Here is a 17,997-nt window from a genome sequence, read left to right as displayed (position 1 = left end):
GAACACCATGTGCAAAATTTCAGCCAAATCTGATGAAAATTGTGCCTTCTATACCAGGTTATAGACCGATTTGGACCGTCATTGATACAGTTGTTGGAGGTCATAACAGAATGCTATGTGCAAAATTTCAGCCAAATGGAATGAAACTTGAGGCTTCCAACCAGGGGCTCAAGAAGTCAAATCGGGAGATCGACTTATAAGGCAGCTATACCAGGTTATAGAACGATTTAGACCGTACTTGACACAAATGTTGGAAGTCATAATAGAACACTTCATGCAAAATTTCAGCCAAATCGGACAAAATATGCGGCTTCCAGGGTCTCAAGAAGTAAAATCGGAAGATCGGTTTATATGGGAGCTAGATCCAAATCTGAACCGATATGACCCATTTGCAATCTGCAATCTGACCTATATCGATATTTAGTATTTGTGGAAAGTTTGAAGCGGCTATCTCAACGCGTTCGACCGCTATCGTGATTTCGACAGGCGGACGGACGGACATGACTAGATCGAATCAGAATATCGAGAGGATCCAGAATGTATATACTTTATGGGGTCGCACATCAATATATTTTGAGGTGTTACAAACGGAATGACTAGATTAGTATACCCCCATCCTATGGTGGCTAGCGAAGCAGTCCACCGGAATGCTAGTGAATACATATATTAAGAAGTACCAGATGAAATTCCTTACATGTTTAAAAATAAATGGTTTCATATGGCTACGTCACAACATCATTCTTAAATTTAGTATAAACGATTTTGCAACGTTTTTGTAAACAAAACTCTAAAGTTTTTCACAAAATATGTTAACTTGCAGGAAATTTCGAATTATGTTTTGCGTGTACATATCATTTAATTTGTATATCGTATCCACCACCACTACACATATCAATTTCCGATACTTCAAAGTATATATACATCGGATCGTCGTAAAATTATAAGAAATTTAACGATGTCCATGTGTCTGTCCGTCCGCCTATTGTAATCACTCTAGAGCCTTCAAAAATTGAGATATTGGCACAGATACGTCTTTTTGATGCATGCTGGTTAAGTTCTTGAACTGGCAAAATCGGACCATATTTGGATATAGCTGCTATATAGGTCGATCTGCCGATAAAGGGACTAATACTTTGAAATGCTTTATTTTTTATCCGATTTTGCTGAAATTTGAAACAGTAAGTAGTTTGAGGCTTCTCGACATCTGAACCAAATATGGTTCAGATCGGCCTATGTTTAGATATAGCTGTCTTATAGACCGATCTGCCGATAAAGGGTCCAAAGTCCATAAAAGCTTTTTTTATTACCCGATTTCGCTGAAATTTGAAACATCTGACCCAAATATGGTTCAGATCGGAATATGTTTAGATATAGCTGCCATATAGAACGATCTGACGATAAAGGGTCTGAAGGCCATAAAAGCTTTAGTTAATACCCAGTGAGTAGTTTTAAGCCTCCCGACATCCGACCTAAATATGGTTCAGATCGGACTATATTTTGATACAGCTGTCATATGGATCGATCTACCGATAAAGGGTCTAAAGCCCCAAAAAGCTTTATTTTTTAACCAATTTCGCTGAAATTTGAAACAGTGAGTTGTTTTGAGCCTCCCGATATCCGACCTTAATATGGTTCAGATCGGAATGTATTTAGATATAGCTGTCATATAGACCGATCTGCCTATAAAGGGTCTAAAGCCCATAAAAGCTTCATTCATTACCCGATTTCATGGAATACAGGAAACAGTGAGTAGTTTAAGGCCTCCCAACATAGGACCTAAATATAGTTCAGATCTGAATATATTTAGATATAGCTGTCATATAGACAGATCTGCCTATAAAGGGTCTAAAGCCCCAAAAAGCTTTATTTAATACCCGATTTTGCTGAAATTTGAAACAGTGAGTTGTTTTGAGCCTCCCGATATCCGACCCTAATATGGTTCAGATCGGTTTATATTTGGATAAAGCTGCCAAAAAGACCAATATTTTCTTCTACAAAATTGACTTATATTTATATGTGCTTAAGTTATCTAATTTTCACCGGATTGTGACGAAAGGTGGTTGACATATATATAGCCGAGGTGGTGGGTACCCAAAGTTCGGCCGTGCCTTTTTACATGTTTTTCATTCCGTTTCCAACCCATTGAAATGTCTCTTGATTATTAAGAATAATAAAAACCCCAGTTGTTCTTTTGCTAGGGAATACACGATGAACCGGAATCGGGGCTATGCCTTACTGTTCTTCCATAGTGAATATGCTGATAAAGCGAAACGCCCAGGAGCGCTTGCAGATTTAAAAGATGTCGAAGATGCATTCAAAAGAAAATTATTTGAAGTCGAAACATTTCTAAACAAAAAGGCCAATGATGTTATTCGCAAAACAGAAGAATGTAAGTACGAGTATGTATATAATTGAACTTCAAAACTCTTAAACATTTGAAGAAATAGGCGAAACAGCGGTTTTTTTGGCAAATATTTAGTATAAGCAATGGATGTATATAATTTTTTGCATACCACTATAAAACGAACGTACACGCAAAAAAAAAATTTGAAATACCTTTGCCACAAACCAATCTCTTTTATTGGGGAAAAACTATTGTTAAAGATTGCCCCTGTTCCTTAATGAAATGTTCATGGGTAAATTTGCATTACTATTTATACCCTACACCACTACTGTGGTGTAGGGTAGTATAACTTAGTGAATTAGTTTGTAACACCCAAAATGATGAGAGATAGACCCATTGATAAGTATACCGATCAACCCAGAGTCACTTTCTGATTCGATTAAGCTATGTCCGTCTGTCTGTCTGTCTGTCCGTCCGTCTGTTAATTTGTGTACAAAGTACAGGTCGCAGTTTTCATCCGATTGTCTTCAAATTTGGTATAGGCATGTTTTTCGGCCTAAAGGCGAAGCCTATTAAAATTGGAAAAAAATCGGTGCAGATCTGGATATAGCTCCCATATATATGTTCGTCCGATTTTCAGTAATAATGGGATAAAATGGTCATTTGTTAACCGATTCTCTCGAAATTTGGCAGGAAGGATTTTTTTACGACTCTCGACACTACTGATGTCGGAAATCGGTTCAAATTTAGATATAGCTCTCATATATATATGTATATATATATATAGCCCGATGTTCACTCCACTGCAAAATATTGCACAACGCTTTCCTCGACTACTTCCTCAATGTCTATAAAGTTTGCTCGAAACCAGTTCAGATTTAGATATAGCTGTCATATACATATATATATATATATATATATATATATATATATCGCCCGTTTTTCACTCCTAGAGCCACAGCAAGCATATATATATACACCAATCTTGCCAAAATGTTGCACAATGCTTTCTTCGATGACTACCACAATATACATAGAGTTTGGTCAAAATCGGTTTAGATTTTGATACACTTTACTTACTTTAATTGGCTATGACAGAATATTTCTTCCACTAGCCAAACGTAGAATAGCGTTCCAAGCGCCTCGATCTTCTGCGCTCATTCTAAAATCTCTGACACCAAGTTTCGAGGTGTCTCGCACCACTTGATCTTTCCATCGGGCTTTTGGTCTTCCCGGTTTGCGTGTACCGCCGTGTTTGCCTTCAAAAGACTTCTTTGCTGGAGCTTCTTCATCTATTCTGACAACATGACCTAGCCAACGCAGCCGTTGTATTTTGATGCGTGTAACTATGATATCGTCGTCATACAGCTCGTGGTTCCTACGTCGCCTATATTCTCCGTTAACGCAAACTACTCCATATATTTTACGAAGAATCTTTCTCTCAAATACTCCAAGCACTGCCTCATCTGCTTTCACAAGTACCCATGCTTCAGAACCATATAACAACACGGGTAGTATCAATGTCTTGTAAAGTGTAGTCTTCGTCTGTCGAGAGATGGCCTTGTTTCTAAACTGCTAACATTGTCCACAGTAGCTTCTGTTTGCCAGTATTAGTCTTAGCTTAATCTCAAAACTGGTGTCATTCGTTTCGGTTATGGCGGTGTCGAGGTAGATAAAGTTACTGGTGTGGTTCCCAACTTTCTCCATTTTCTTTATCTGCTCGGTTGTGCAAGGCTTTTTGGGAATTGAAACCATCCATTTCGTCTTATCTCCATTTACTGCCAGACCCATTTTCACTGACTCTCTTTCGATTCCTTCAAAGGCTGCAGTTACTACTTCCGGTGACCGAACTATGATATCGATATAGTCGGCATAGACGAGTAGCATGTGCTCTCTTGTGATTAGTGTGCCATATCTATTCACTTCTGCATCTCGTATAATCTTCTCCAGCAGGATATTAAAGAGATCACACGAGAGGCTGTCTCCTTGTCTGAAACCTCGTTTGGTATTAAATGGTTCGGAGAGATTCTTTTCTATTCTTACTGAGGAACGCGTATCAGCAAGTGTCATCCTGCAGAGTTTTATTAATTTTGCAGAGATACCAAGGCGGCTTTGTAGTCAACAAAGAGATAGTAGGTGTTGATTTGTCCTTCTCGGGTCTTTTCCAGGATTTGGCGCAGTGTGAATATCTGGTCTAGGGTGGATTTACCTGGTCTAAAGCCGCATTGATAGGGCCCAATTATCTCATTGACTTTAGGTTTTAATCGTTCACACAGTACGCTCGATAGTATCTTGTATGCGATGGGGAGGAGACTTATTCCTCTGTAGTTGGCACATTCCGTCTTGTCTCCTTTCTTGTGTACGAGACAAAGTATGCTGAGGTTCCAATCATCGGGTATGCGTTCTTCTAGCCAGATTGCGCAGTTAGGCTGATGCATACGCCTTATCAGCTTGTCGCCTCCGGTCTTAAATAGTTCAGCGGGTAACCCGTCGACTCCTGCTGCCTTGTTGTTCTTTAGTCGGGTTACTGCTACTTGGACCTCATTCTGACGGAGGTAAACATTCTATACCATCACCAGGTATTGGTTCTGCGGTATCCTCCTCGCCGCCAACATCGGACACTAGCAGTTGGGTAAAATGTTCTTTCCATATCCTCAGCATGTTGTCTGTGTCAGTTACCAGATTTCCTTCTTTGTCTCTGCAGGAGGATGTGCCTGCACCAAAACCATCGGTTTGGTGTTTAATTCTTTGGTAGAATTTCCGGACTTCATTTTGACTCTTGTACATCTCAATTCGCTCATACTCAAGTCTTTCCATTTCCTTTTTCCTTCTGCGGAATAGACGTTTCTCCTCTCTCCTTTTCTCCCGATACCTTTCCTTCATCTGGCGCGTTGCTATTGATTGCAGGGTTGCTCTATATGCCGCATTCTTGGCTTCAGTAGCATCTCGACACTCTTGGTCGTACCGTGCAGTGTCAGATCGTACTTCCTCGCCATGTGCAAACGGGTGCGAACCTTTGCTGCAACAAGGTAATGATCCGAATCTATATTCGCTTCACGGATCGATCGTACATCTAACACGCTGGATGAATGCCTTCCATCTATCACAAGGTGATCAATTTGGTTTCTCGTGTTTTGATCGGGTGACAGCCATGTGGCTTTGTGGATTTTTTTATGTTGAAATCTGGTGCTACTAACTACCATGTTTTTTGCCGCGGCGAAATCTATCAGCCTCAACCCATTACTGGGCGTTATCTCTTGGAGGCTAAACTTTCCGACTGTTGGACCAAAAATGTCTTTCTTCCCCATTTTCGCATTAAAATCTCCCAGAACGATTTTAATATCATGGGCGGGGCAGCGGTCATATTCTCTCGCAGATTTAGATATAGCTCCCGTATATATGTTCGTCCGATTTGCAGTAATATTGCAATAAAATGGTATTTTGTTAACCGATTTTCTTGAAATTTGGCAGGTGAATTTCATTGTAAATTTCATGGAAATCGGTTCAGATTTAGCTATATATATATCGCTCGATTTTAACCTCTAGAGTCACAACAAGAGCATTTATTGACCTATTTTACCAACATTTTGTACGACGCATTCCTCAACGACTGCCACAGTATCTGAGGAGTTTGCTCGAAATCGGTTCGGATTTAGGTATAGCTCTCATATATAAGTTCGTCTGATTTTGAGAAATATTGCAAAAAAAGTGCTCATTAGTTAACCGATTTTGTCGAAATTTTGTAGGATGGATTTTGTTATGACTATCAATATAACTGGTGAATTTTATAGAAATCGGCCCAGATTTACATATAGCTGTCATATATGTATATGGCCAGATTTTCACCCCAAGAGCCACTGCAAGCGCATTGTTTGACCAATCTTGCCAAAATTTTGCACAACGCTTTCCTCACGGACTACTACATTATCGGAGATGTTTTTCTCGAAATCAGTTCAGAAATAGATATAGCTCCCATATATATGTTCATCAGATATTGGGTAATTTGCAATAATGTTGTCATTTGTCAACCGTAGTTATTACAGTTTGAACATATTTGCTCGCCGAGGTCCATCAAAATTGGTTCAGAATTGCATATAGGTCCCACATTGTGTTTAAAGGGTAGGTGTAGGGTATTATACAGTCGGCACCACCCGACTTTCGCCCTTTCTTATTGGTTTTAAAGTAACTATTGGGTTGCCCAAAAAGTAATTGCGGATTTTTCATATAGTCGGCGTTGACAAATTTTTTCACAGCTTGTGACTCTGTAATTGCATTCTTTCTTCTGTCAGTTCTCAGCTGCTACTTTTAGCTTGCTTTAGAAAAAGGTGTAAAAATGCATTTACTCTCTTTTAAAAAATCTGCAATTACTTTTTGGGCAACCCAATATGTAGAATTTCGTTTCACTATTGAACGTTAATCGTGAATTTGTTACTTTTGACGGAATTTTGCATTTGGTAATTTTTACGCAAAAATTATTATACCCATCACCATAGGATGGGTGTATACTAATCTAGTCATTTCGTTTGTAACACCTCGAAATATTGATCTGGCACCCCATAAAGTGTTTATATTCTGGATCCTCTCGACATTCTGATTCGATCCAGCCATGTCCGTCCGTCTGTCGAAACCACGATAGCGGTCGAACGCGTAGAGCTAGCCGTTTGTAATTTTGCACAGATACTTAATATTGGTGTAGGTCATTGAGGATTGAGCCCCTGGAAGCCACAATTTGGCTAAAATTTTGCACATAACATTTTATTATGACCTCAAACAACTGTGTCAATGACGGTCCAAATCGGTTTATAACCTGGTATAGCTCCCATATAAACCGATCTCCCGTTTTGACTTCTTGAGCCCCTGAAAGCCATAATTTTTATCCGATGTGGCTGAAATTTTGCACATGGTGTTCTGTTATGACTTCCAACAACTGTACAAAGTACGGTTCAATCAAGAACCTGATATAGCTCCCATGTAAACCAGTCTCTCGATCATCCTTGTTCAGTTCTTAGAAGCTTTAAGTTTTGCTGGTTTGACAAAAGTTTAGAATCGGACAAAAATAGCAGCTCCCCGGGGATCAAGAAGTCAAATCAGGAAATCGGTTTATATGGGAGCCATATCAGGTTATGGACCGATTTGGACCGTACTTGGTACAGTTCTTAGAGGTCATAACAGAACCGAAAAAAAATTGGGGCTTCCAGGGGCTAAAGAAGTCGAATCGAGAGGCCGGTTTATATGGGAACTGTATACAAATCTAAACCGATATGGCCCGTTTGCAATCCCCAACGACCTACATCAATATTAAGTATCTGTGCAAAATTTCAAGTAGCTAGCTTTACGCGTTCGACCGCTATCGTTATTTCGTCGTACGGTCAGACGGACGGACGGACATGGCTAGATCGACTCAGAACGTCCAGAATATATGTACTTTATGGGGTCTTAGACGTATCGTATATTTCGATGTGTTACAAACGGAATGTAACCGTAACCACCCCTTCCTATGGTGGTGGGTATACAAATTGTCAAAATAATCGTTTTGTTTGTTGAACATGTTATTATCGATCAATACCATGTTGAATTGATCAAATTTAAGTCAATAGTTTTTCTGTGGAGTAAAATTAAAATAAGCTCCATTAATTATGACCCACCAATTTTAATTGATAAATTGGCATTTGCGTGTGTTTAACCTAAATTAGCCCCAACTGTTGCAGGAAAAATTGTCCAAAACGAAAATACACCCTGAATGTTTTGCTGCTGCTCCCCATATAGCGTATATCATGTTCTAACTTTCTTTACACATGTTCTAACTTACTTTATTTCTTGGGGCCAAACTTTCTATCATCCAATTAAAATATTTTTTTTAATAAAGAGTTTTAAAACTACTCAATTCACTAATTATGCTTTTCTGTTTTTGTTCTAAAAAAGATGCTAAAATGGATCACGCTGGCAGAAATTGTATTGCGATTATCATATCAACCAAATTAAGTCGTGAAGGAAATCTCCGGGCTTACGATGATACCTATGATGCAGATAAACTGCTTAAATTCTTTACTCCCGATCGATGTCCTAGCTTGGCGGGTAAGCCAAAGTTATTTTTTATCCAGGCTGAAAGTGCCAATGACTCTAGTGTTTGTACGGATACAAGGGATGTGTATTTACCACTTCATGCCGATTTCCTAGTAGCATATTCCAGTGTTCCTGGTAAGTAAGATTTGTTATTATGCGAGTAAACAAATATAATACTCCGCAAATTGAAACCGAAAATAGACCCCAAATTTAGGGTAAACAAGGCTTTAAGTTTGGCCGGGCCGAACTTTGGATACCCACCACCTCGGGTATATATGTAAACCAACTTTCATCAAAATCCGGTGTAAATTGCATACCTTATGTCCCATAGCAGTTATATCGAAATATGTTCCGATTTGGACCAAATACTAATCGGTACAAGTCATGGTTCAATTGTAAATAACAAAATATTGGTCTTTTTAGAAGCTATAACTAAAAATAAATCGATATGACCCATTTGCGACACGGATGTCGAAAAGCCTAACGCAACTCACTGTCTCAAATTTCGGCAAAATCGGACAAAAATGCGCCTATTATGGCCCCAAAACCTATAACCGAGAGATCGGTCTATATAGCAGCTATATCCAAATCTGGACCGATCTGGGCCAAACTAACGAAGGATGTCGAGGGGCCTTACACAACTCACTGTACCAAATTTCAGCAAAATCGGATAATAAATGTGGTTTTTATGGGCCTAAGACCCTAAATCGGAGGATCGGTCTATATGGCAGCTATATCCAAATCTGAACCGATCTGGGCCAAACCAACGAAGGATGTCGAGGGGCCTAACACAACTCACTGTCCCAAATTTCAGCAAAATCGGATAATAAATGTGGCTTTTATGGGCCGAAGACCCTAAATCGGCGGATCGGTCTATATGGCAGCTATATCCAAATCTGAACCGATCTGGACCAAATTAACGAAGGATATTGAAGGGCCTAACACAACTCATTGTCCCACATTTCAGCAAAATCGGATAATAAATGTGGCTTTTATGGGCCTAAGACCCTAAATCGGAGGATCGGTCTATATGGCAGCTATATCCAAATCTGTACCGATCAGGGCCAAATTGAAGAAGTATGTCAAAGGGCCTAGGACAACTCACTGTCCCAAATTTCAGCAAAATCGGATAATAAATGTGTCTTTTATGGGCCTAAGACCCTAAAAGCGCGGATCGGTCTATATGGGGGCTATATTAAGATATGTTCTTCGAACTTAACCTGCTTATGGACAAAAAAAGAATCTGTGCAAAGTTTAAGTTCAATATCTCTATTTTTAAAGACTGTAGCGTGATTTCAATAGACAGACGGACGGACATGTCTAGATCGTCTTAGACTTTTACGCTGACCAAGAATATATATACTTTATAGGGCCGGAAATGGATATTTCGATGTGTTGCAAACGGAATGACAAAATGAATATATCCCCATCGTTCGGTGGTGGGTATAAAAATAACCCCAAAAATAAGTACAATTTATACACCAATTCAGACAATTTAGGCGGCCAATTTAGGGCGCATTTTCAAAATATGATTTCGCCCCAAACATCAGTATGCAAATAGACCCCAAAATTTGCATATTCACCCAAAAAATTTTGTTGCTATGTTCAGTGTACATTTGGGGTGTAAACGAAATATTCGTCTAAGACCTCCCAAAGTATATATTCTTGATAGTGTCGACGTTCTGAGTCGATCTAGCCATATCCATCCGTCTGTCAAAATCACGATATTAATCACAGATACTTAATATTGATGAAGGTCATTGGGAATTGCAAATAAGCCATATCGGTTCAGATTTAGATACAGCTCCCATATAAACCGATCTCCCGATTTGTCTTCTTCCGATTTAGCTGAAATTTTGTACGTAGTGTTTTGTTATGACTTCCAACAACTGTGTGAAGTACGGTTCAAATCGATCTATAACCTGATATTGCTCCCATATAAACCGTGTGCCGTTACAAGACGCATTTTTTTCCAATTTGGCTGAAATTTTGCATATAGTGTTCTGTTATAACTTTCAACAACTGTGCCAAGTACGGTCCAAATCGGTCTATAACCTGAAATTGCTTGGGAGTATGGATCTTAAATGATCCATACTGCAATGGATCTTAGCATGACAAAATGGGTCTCAAATGAAATGTATTCGGGAGTAGATTACGAATATAGTCAGGAAAAAAGAAAAGGCTTTATAAATTTGGGTCCAAGCACCCAGGAAGTCGCCCTAACCCCAAAACTTCTAAAAGCAGACAAATTGAACGTCCATAACACCATGGGGCTCAAATGAAAGGTATTCGAGAGTAAGTCAGATCTAAATGTAGGGGGTCACTCCACCACACAAAAGGCCCCAAATGGACGTTTGGAGGCCACCGTAGCGCAGAGGCTAGCATGTCCGCCTATGACGCTGAACGCCTGGCTTCGAATCCTGGCGAGACCATCGGAAAAAATTTTCAGCTGTGGTTTTCCCCCCCTAATGCTGGCAACATTTGTGAGGTACTATGCCATGTAAAACTTCTCTCCAAAGAGGTGTCGCACTGCAGAACCCCGTTCGGACTCGCCTATAAAAAGGAGGCCCCTTATCATTGAGCTTAAACTTGAATCGGACTACACTCATTGATATGTGAGAAGTTTGCCGTTGTTCTTTAGTGAAATGTTCATGGGCAAAATTTGCAAATTTGCATGGGCGTTAGACCAATCATGACTATATGAGACTCGGTTTGTTTGTTTGTTCCGTAGAATCAAAAACGGCTGAACCGATTTTCTTAAAAATTTCACAGATTGTGTAGGTTATTGAGGAAGGAAACATAGGATATATAAACAAAAGTGTACTGATAGGCAAAATAGGAGTCAAATGAAAAGTATTCGGCAATAGATTACAAATATGGCATAAAAAAATAGGTTAAAGTAATGGGAGGTCGCCCCACACCCAAATACCCCCAAATGGACATGTCAGTCTAGGCTAGGTGGCGCTTTTCCTCTTAAAAATACGTCGAATAGGTTAATTGACCCATTATGCCAATATGGGACTCAAATGAAAGGTATTTGAGGGTAGAAAACGAATTTGATATCCAATTTTGGAGCCAAGTGCATGGAGATACGCCATAAGTCACCCTCTAAATTGAACTTCATTTCCGACTATAGCAATATGGAGCTCAAATCAACGGTATATGAGAGTAAAGATCGAATTTGGTATCTTATTTACCTACCATGCCATAATGGGGCTCATATGAAAAGTTTTTGAAAGTAGAACACGAATGTTAAATTTACTTTAATGACCAATTGACGACCCCCCAAACACCCGCCAAACCGGAATTATTTACCAATACGGTAATATAAGACTCAAAGAAATGTATTTGGGAGTAGAGTAAAAATTTGCCCAGGAACCGAGCAGGGGCAAACTTCTCACACATCAATGAGTGCTTTCCGATTCAAGTCGTTCCAGTTTCGCCTTTATGTGCTCGAAGCGATGAGCAAAGAGGCATATAGCATCCGCGTAGTCGATGTCTCCGAGAAATACCCCAGCGTATGCCATAGGGTGCCTCGGGTGCATTAGTTGCTTCTAATACGGAATTTAATAAAATTAAAAATAGCGTCGGTGACAGAATGCAACCCTGCTTCACACCTTTGTCGATCCCGAAAGGTCGGCTCTCTTTTCCAATTGAAACGGACTGAAACTTCAGCATCCCCATACAGCTTCTTCATTAGTGTCCCGAATTTTTTAGGGATGCCCCTATCCAACAACGTGCTACACATTGAACTTCGTGAAACTGTGTCAAAAGCACGCTCGAAGTCTATGAATAAAAGGTATAGGTGTGTATTAAGTTCTGCAGACTGTTCAATGATTATGCGCAGGGAGTTAATGAGGTCGGCACAAGAACGTTCTGGACGAAAACTGCCAGTTCTTCTTCAAAATGCTGTCAAGTGCAAGCGAAATACACTTCACATGAAGACTTTCCATCACTTTATTTATTGCGTTTTGCAATGTCACCCTTCTTTGGGATTGTGACCATCATCACTTTCTTTCATTCCGTGGGAGTAGCGTTTGTATCCCAGGCCTCCTTGATTATTGGGGTGATCGTTGAGCTATGTGGTATGCCCCAGCTGATTTTCCGTTTTTGAGTGAGAGCAGAAGGGCCTTAGTTTCTTCGCAGGTGGGTGTGGCCGTAGGTTGTGTGGTTTGCGTGGTTTTCGGCGCACAGGGGGATTAAGAAGGTCTGAGCTTACGTCCTCGGTTGCTGATTCTTCGGAGCTGAAGAATCCTCGCCATCGCTCTAATTGTTGTTCGGGTGGTGTTAATTCCGAACCGTCCTCATCTATTATTATTGCCGTTGGCCCTATGTTGTTGCCGCTCATTTGTTTTACTAACTCGTAGACATCACGCATGTTTCCAATAGTAGCTGCATTTTCGGGTTGCTCTGCCAGCCTATTAAATATATTCGCTTATCTTTGCGAAATAGGCGTTTGACCAGCGAGGCGGAGGCACGATATTTAGTCCTCTATATTAATATTATTAATATAGAGGTTTAGTTTAAGAGGTTGGACTTTGTGCATGGTCACTATAGATTTGGGCTCCTCGCCTAGTTTTCACATCCATCAGCGAACCCAGCAAATGTTTGCTGATAAGTACGTGGTCGATTTGATTACGGGTGTTCCCATCTGGTGATTCCCAAGAATATTTATGCACATTTTTATGGGGGAATTTTGTGCCTCAAATAAAGATCCGGTTTCTTGCACAGAAATCAACCAATCTATCGCCATTGTCCTTACTGGTATCGCCAAGTTTGTGCATTAACACGTGTTTCGTTGTGCTTGCCCATTCCCATTAGCGCTTTATGAAGTTCAACTTTATTCAAAAGTAGTTTATTTTAACTCAATCATTGGATAACTTTTTTCGAGTGTATTTGCAAAAAAAAAAAATTTTCTCCCTCATAGGATGGGACGTTGCAACCGCCATTCTATGGTGGTATAAAAATGCAATGACTTCCAACAACTGTGCAAAGTACGGTCCGAATCGGTCTATAGCCTGATATAGCTCCCATATAAACCGATCTCCCGGATTTGACCCAAATTGAGCCCTTACAAGCCGCAATTTTTGTTCGATTTGGCTCAAATTTTGCACATAGTGTTCTGTTATGACTTCCAATAACTGTGCCAAGTACGGTACAAATCGATCTGAAACCTGAAATAGCTCCCATATAAACCTATCTCCCGATTTGACTTCTTGAAACCTTACAAGCCGCAATTTTTGTCCAAATTTTGTTTGTTTAGGCTGAAGCTTAGCTGAAAGCTACCAGGCGCGTCCACAGGTTGCGGATGGTGGAAAGCTCCGTTTTTATACGGAGTAGCTGCAAATGCGGCCGAGGAATAGTAAAAACGCAAACGAAAAAAGGACCATGATTTGCGAATCTGCACCTGGAATGTCCGCACTCTTTATAGAGAAGGTGTAGTATATGTGCTGGTGGATGTATTAGAGATGTACAAGCCAGATATTACCGCCTTACAGGAAGTGCGATGGACTGGGAATGGCGTCACTACAACACCAAACGGTGACGAACTATACTATAGCTGCCATAACACGAGACCTGAATTTGGCTGTGGATTTGTGGTTAGTCGGAGACTGGAATACCTTGTCTCCAGCTTTACTCCGGTGGACGAGAGGCTAGCCACAATCCGCATAACAGCCAAATGCTTCAACATCAGCCTTATTTGTGCCCATGCCCCGACGGAAGACAAAGACGAGCAGACCAAGGATATTTTCTACGATATTAAAATCGTTCTGGGAGATTTTAATGCGAAGATAGGGAAGGAAGACATTTTTGGTCCAACAGTCGGAAAGTTTAGCCTCCATGAAATAACGCCCAGTAATGGGTTGAGGCTGATAGATTTCGCCGCGGCAAAAACCATTGTAGTTAGAAGCACCAGATATCAACATATGGTTGCCCAAAAAGTAATTGCGAATTTTTCATATAGTCGGCGTTGACAAACTTTTTCACAGCTTGTGACTCTGTAATTGCATTCTTTCTTCTGTAAGTTATCAGCTGTTACTTTTAGCTTGCCTTAGAAAAAAAGTGTAAAAAAGTATATTTGATTAAAGTTCATTCTAAGTCTTATTAAAAATGCATTTACTTTCTTTTAAAAAATTCGCAATTACTTTTTGGGCAAACCAATATAACTATTCACAAAACCACATGGCTGTCACCCGATCAAAACACGAGAAACCAAATTGATCACCTTGTGATAGATGGAAGGCATTCATCCAGCGTGTTAGATGTACGATCGATCCGTGAAGCGAATATAGATTCGGATCATTACCTTGTTGCAGCAAAGGTTCGAACCCGTTTGAACACGGCGAGGAAAGTACGATCTGACACTGCACGGAAGCTGGACATTGAAACACAACCAATAGCAGCGACATACTCCACTCCTTGTTCCGATGATATAATGGCGCAGTGGCAAACTATTGCCCACTCCATGGAAAATGCCGCGAAATCCTTACTTGGGTACCGGAAGCCTCCTCCAAGAAACCCATGGTACGACCCTGCAATCAGTAGCTACGCGCCAGATGAAGGAGAAGTATCGGGAGAAAAGGAGAGAGGAGAAACGTCTATTCCGCAGAAAGAAAAAAGAAATGGAAAGACGTAAGTGTGAGCGAATTGAGATGTACAGGAGTCAGAATGAAGTCCGGAAATTCTACCAAAGAATTAAACATCAAACCGATGGCTTTGGTGCAGGCACATCCTCCTGCAGAAGAAGGAAATCTGGTAACTGACACAGATAACATGATGAGAATATGGAAAGAACTTTTTACCCAACTGCTAGTGTCCGACGTTGGCGGCGAAGAGGATACCGCAGAACCAATCCCTGATGATGGTATAGAATGTTTACCTCCTAGTCAGAATGAGGTCCAAGTAGCAGTAACCCGACTAAAGAACAACAAGGCAGAAGGAGCCGACGGGTTACCCGCTGAACTATTTAAGACCGGAGGCGACAAGCTGATAAGGCGTATGCATCAGCTTATCTGGCTAGAAGAATGCTTACCCGATGATTGGAACCTCAGCATACTATATCCCGTACACAAGAAAGGCGACAAGACGGACAGAGGAATAAGTCTCCTCCCCATCGCATACAAGATACTCTCGAGCGTACTGTGTGAAAGATTAAAACCTTAAGTCAATGAGATAATTGGGCCCTATCAAGGCGGTTTTAGACCAGGTAAATCCACCCTAGACCAGATATTCACAGCGCAAAATCCTGGAAAAGATCCAAGAAGGACAAATCAACACCTACCATCTCATTGTTGACTACAAAGCCGCCTTCGATACTCCTTTACGCTCACAAGTATTTCAAGCCATGTCTGAGTTTGGTATCCCTGCAAAATTGATAAGACTCTGCAGGATGACACTTGCTGATACGCGCTCCTCAGTAAGAATAGGAAAGAATCTCTCCGAACCATTTAATACCAAACGAGGTTTCAGACAAGGAAACTGCCTATAGTGTGATCTCCTTAATGTCCCGCTGGAGAGGATTATACGAGATGCAGATGTGAATAGATATGGCACACTAATCACACACTACTCGCCTATGCCGACGATATCGATATCATATAGGTCGGTCACCGGAAGTAGTAACTGCAGCCTTTGAAAGAATCGAAAGAGAGTCAATGAAAATGGGTCTGGCAGAAAATGGAGATAAGACGTAATGAATGGTTTCAACCCCCAAAAAGCCTTGCACAACCGAGCAGATGAAGAAAATGGAGAAAGTTGGGAACCACAACTTTGAGACAGTCAGTAACTTTATCTACCTCGGCACCGTCATAACCTAAACGAATGACACCAGTTTTGAGATTAAGCAAGGAATAATACTGGCAAACAGATGCTACTTTGGACTAAGTAAGCAGTTTAGAAACAAGGCCACCTCGCGACAGACGAAGATTACACTATACAGGACACTGATACTACCCGTGCTGTTATATGGTTCTGAAGCATGGGTACTTGTAAAAGCAGATGAGGCAGTACTTGGAGTATTTGAGAGAAAGATTATTCGTGATATATATAGAGCAGTTTGCATTAATGGAGAATATAGGCGAAGTATGAACCATGAGCTGTATGACGACTATAGCATAGTTACACGCATCAAAATACAACGTCTGCGTTGGCTAGGTCATGTTGTTAGAATGGATGAAGAAGCTCCAGCAAAGAAGTCTTTTGAAGGCAAACAGGGTGGTACACGCAAACCGGGAAGACCAAAAGCCCGATGGAAAGATCAAGTGGTGGGAGACACCTCGAAACTTGGTGTCAGAGATTTTAGAATGAGCGCAGAAGATCGAGGCGCTTGGAACGCTATTCTACGTTCGGCTAGTGTAAGAAATATTCTGTCATAGCCAATTAAAGTAAAGTAAGTGTTTTGTTATTACTTTCAATAACTGTGCCAAGTACGGTTCGAATAGGCCTAGAACTTGATATAGCTCCCATATAAACCGAACTCCCGATTTGACTTCTTGAGTTCTTACAGGCCGAAATTTTTGTCCGATTTAGCTGAAATTTGCCATTCCAACTTCCAACAATTGTGCCAAATACGATCCATGAAAACCGGTCTCTGGATCATCCTTGTTCGGTTCCTAGAAGCTTTAATTCTTGCTGGTTTTACAGAAGTTTTGTATGTAGAATAAAATTGTGGCCTTCGAATAAAATTATTTTGCATATATTTTTTGTAGAATCCATGGTGGTGTGTTCCGAAGATTCGGCCCGGCCAATAGGCACGCTTTTACTTGTTATATGTTTCTGCATGCTATGTTATTTGGTTTTAGAATAAACATTGGATATGGAAGACATAGTAATACTATGATGTAAAACACCGAATATGAAAAGCATAGCACACTATTTGATAAGTTTAGAATCTAAGTTTATATTTGAATTTGGAATACAATTATGATGTGTACCATTTTTTTCTTTTTTTTTATTATTATTCCAGATTATGTGTCCTTATGCTCTGTTCCCAGATCAGTATTTTTACAGGAGTTAGCTGAGATTCTAATCAACCATGGCACTTATGAGGACTTGGTGACATTATTGACATTCGTAAATCGGAATGTAGCGCTTTATCTTGAAGAAAATTATAAAGATAATTGGAGAAAGCAAATTTTACCTCCAAGTTTTACCTCCACGTTGCTGCATAATGTACGTTTTGTCTAATTGAGTAATTAAATAAATAAATTGAGTTGTTTGAATAACTTTAAGTAGAAAGCACTGGTGTATAATATTGGGTTGCCCAAAAAGTAATTGTCGGTAATATAGTCGGCGTTGACAAATTTTTTCAACGGCTTGTGACTCTGTTATTGCATTCTTTCTTCTGTCAGTTATCAGCTGTTACTTTTAGCTTGCTTTAGAAAAAAAGTGCGCGAAATTTTGTTACATTTGTTTGTTTGGCGTCAATTACCTTAAACGCAATGAATTCGATCCGTTTTTAAAACGAATCATAACTGGAGATGAAAAATAGATTGTTTACAACAACGTTAGTCGAAAACGATCATGGTCCAAGCTTGGTGAACCAGCTCAAACCACTTCAAAGGCTGATATCCACCAAAAAAAGGTTATGC

At 40.1% G+C, this 17,997-nt stretch overlaps 1 protein-coding gene across 1 annotated transcript; it reads left to right on the top strand.

The window, feature by feature from the left end:
- The first annotated feature begins 2,208 nt into the window (after positions 1-2,208).
- On the top strand, positions 2,209-17,593 carry LOC131997949 (caspase-1-like). The gene is made up of 3 exons (XM_059369840.1): positions 2,209-2,389; positions 8,267-8,542; positions 17,373-17,593. The coding sequence occupies exons 1-3, from the start codon at positions 2,209-2,211 to the stop codon at positions 17,591-17,593; spliced, it is 678 nt and encodes a 225-aa protein (XP_059225823.1).
- The last annotated feature ends 404 nt before the right edge of the window (positions 17,594-17,997 follow it).

The sequence above is a fragment of the Stomoxys calcitrans genome, chromosome 5 (genome assembly GCF_963082655.1).
Source record: "Stomoxys calcitrans chromosome 5, idStoCalc2.1, whole genome shotgun sequence".
Classification (NCBI taxonomy): domain Eukaryota; kingdom Metazoa; phylum Arthropoda; class Insecta; order Diptera; family Muscidae; genus Stomoxys; species Stomoxys calcitrans.
Note: the sequence above shows the minus strand (reverse complement) of the source record. Positions and strands in the feature narration are given on the sequence as shown.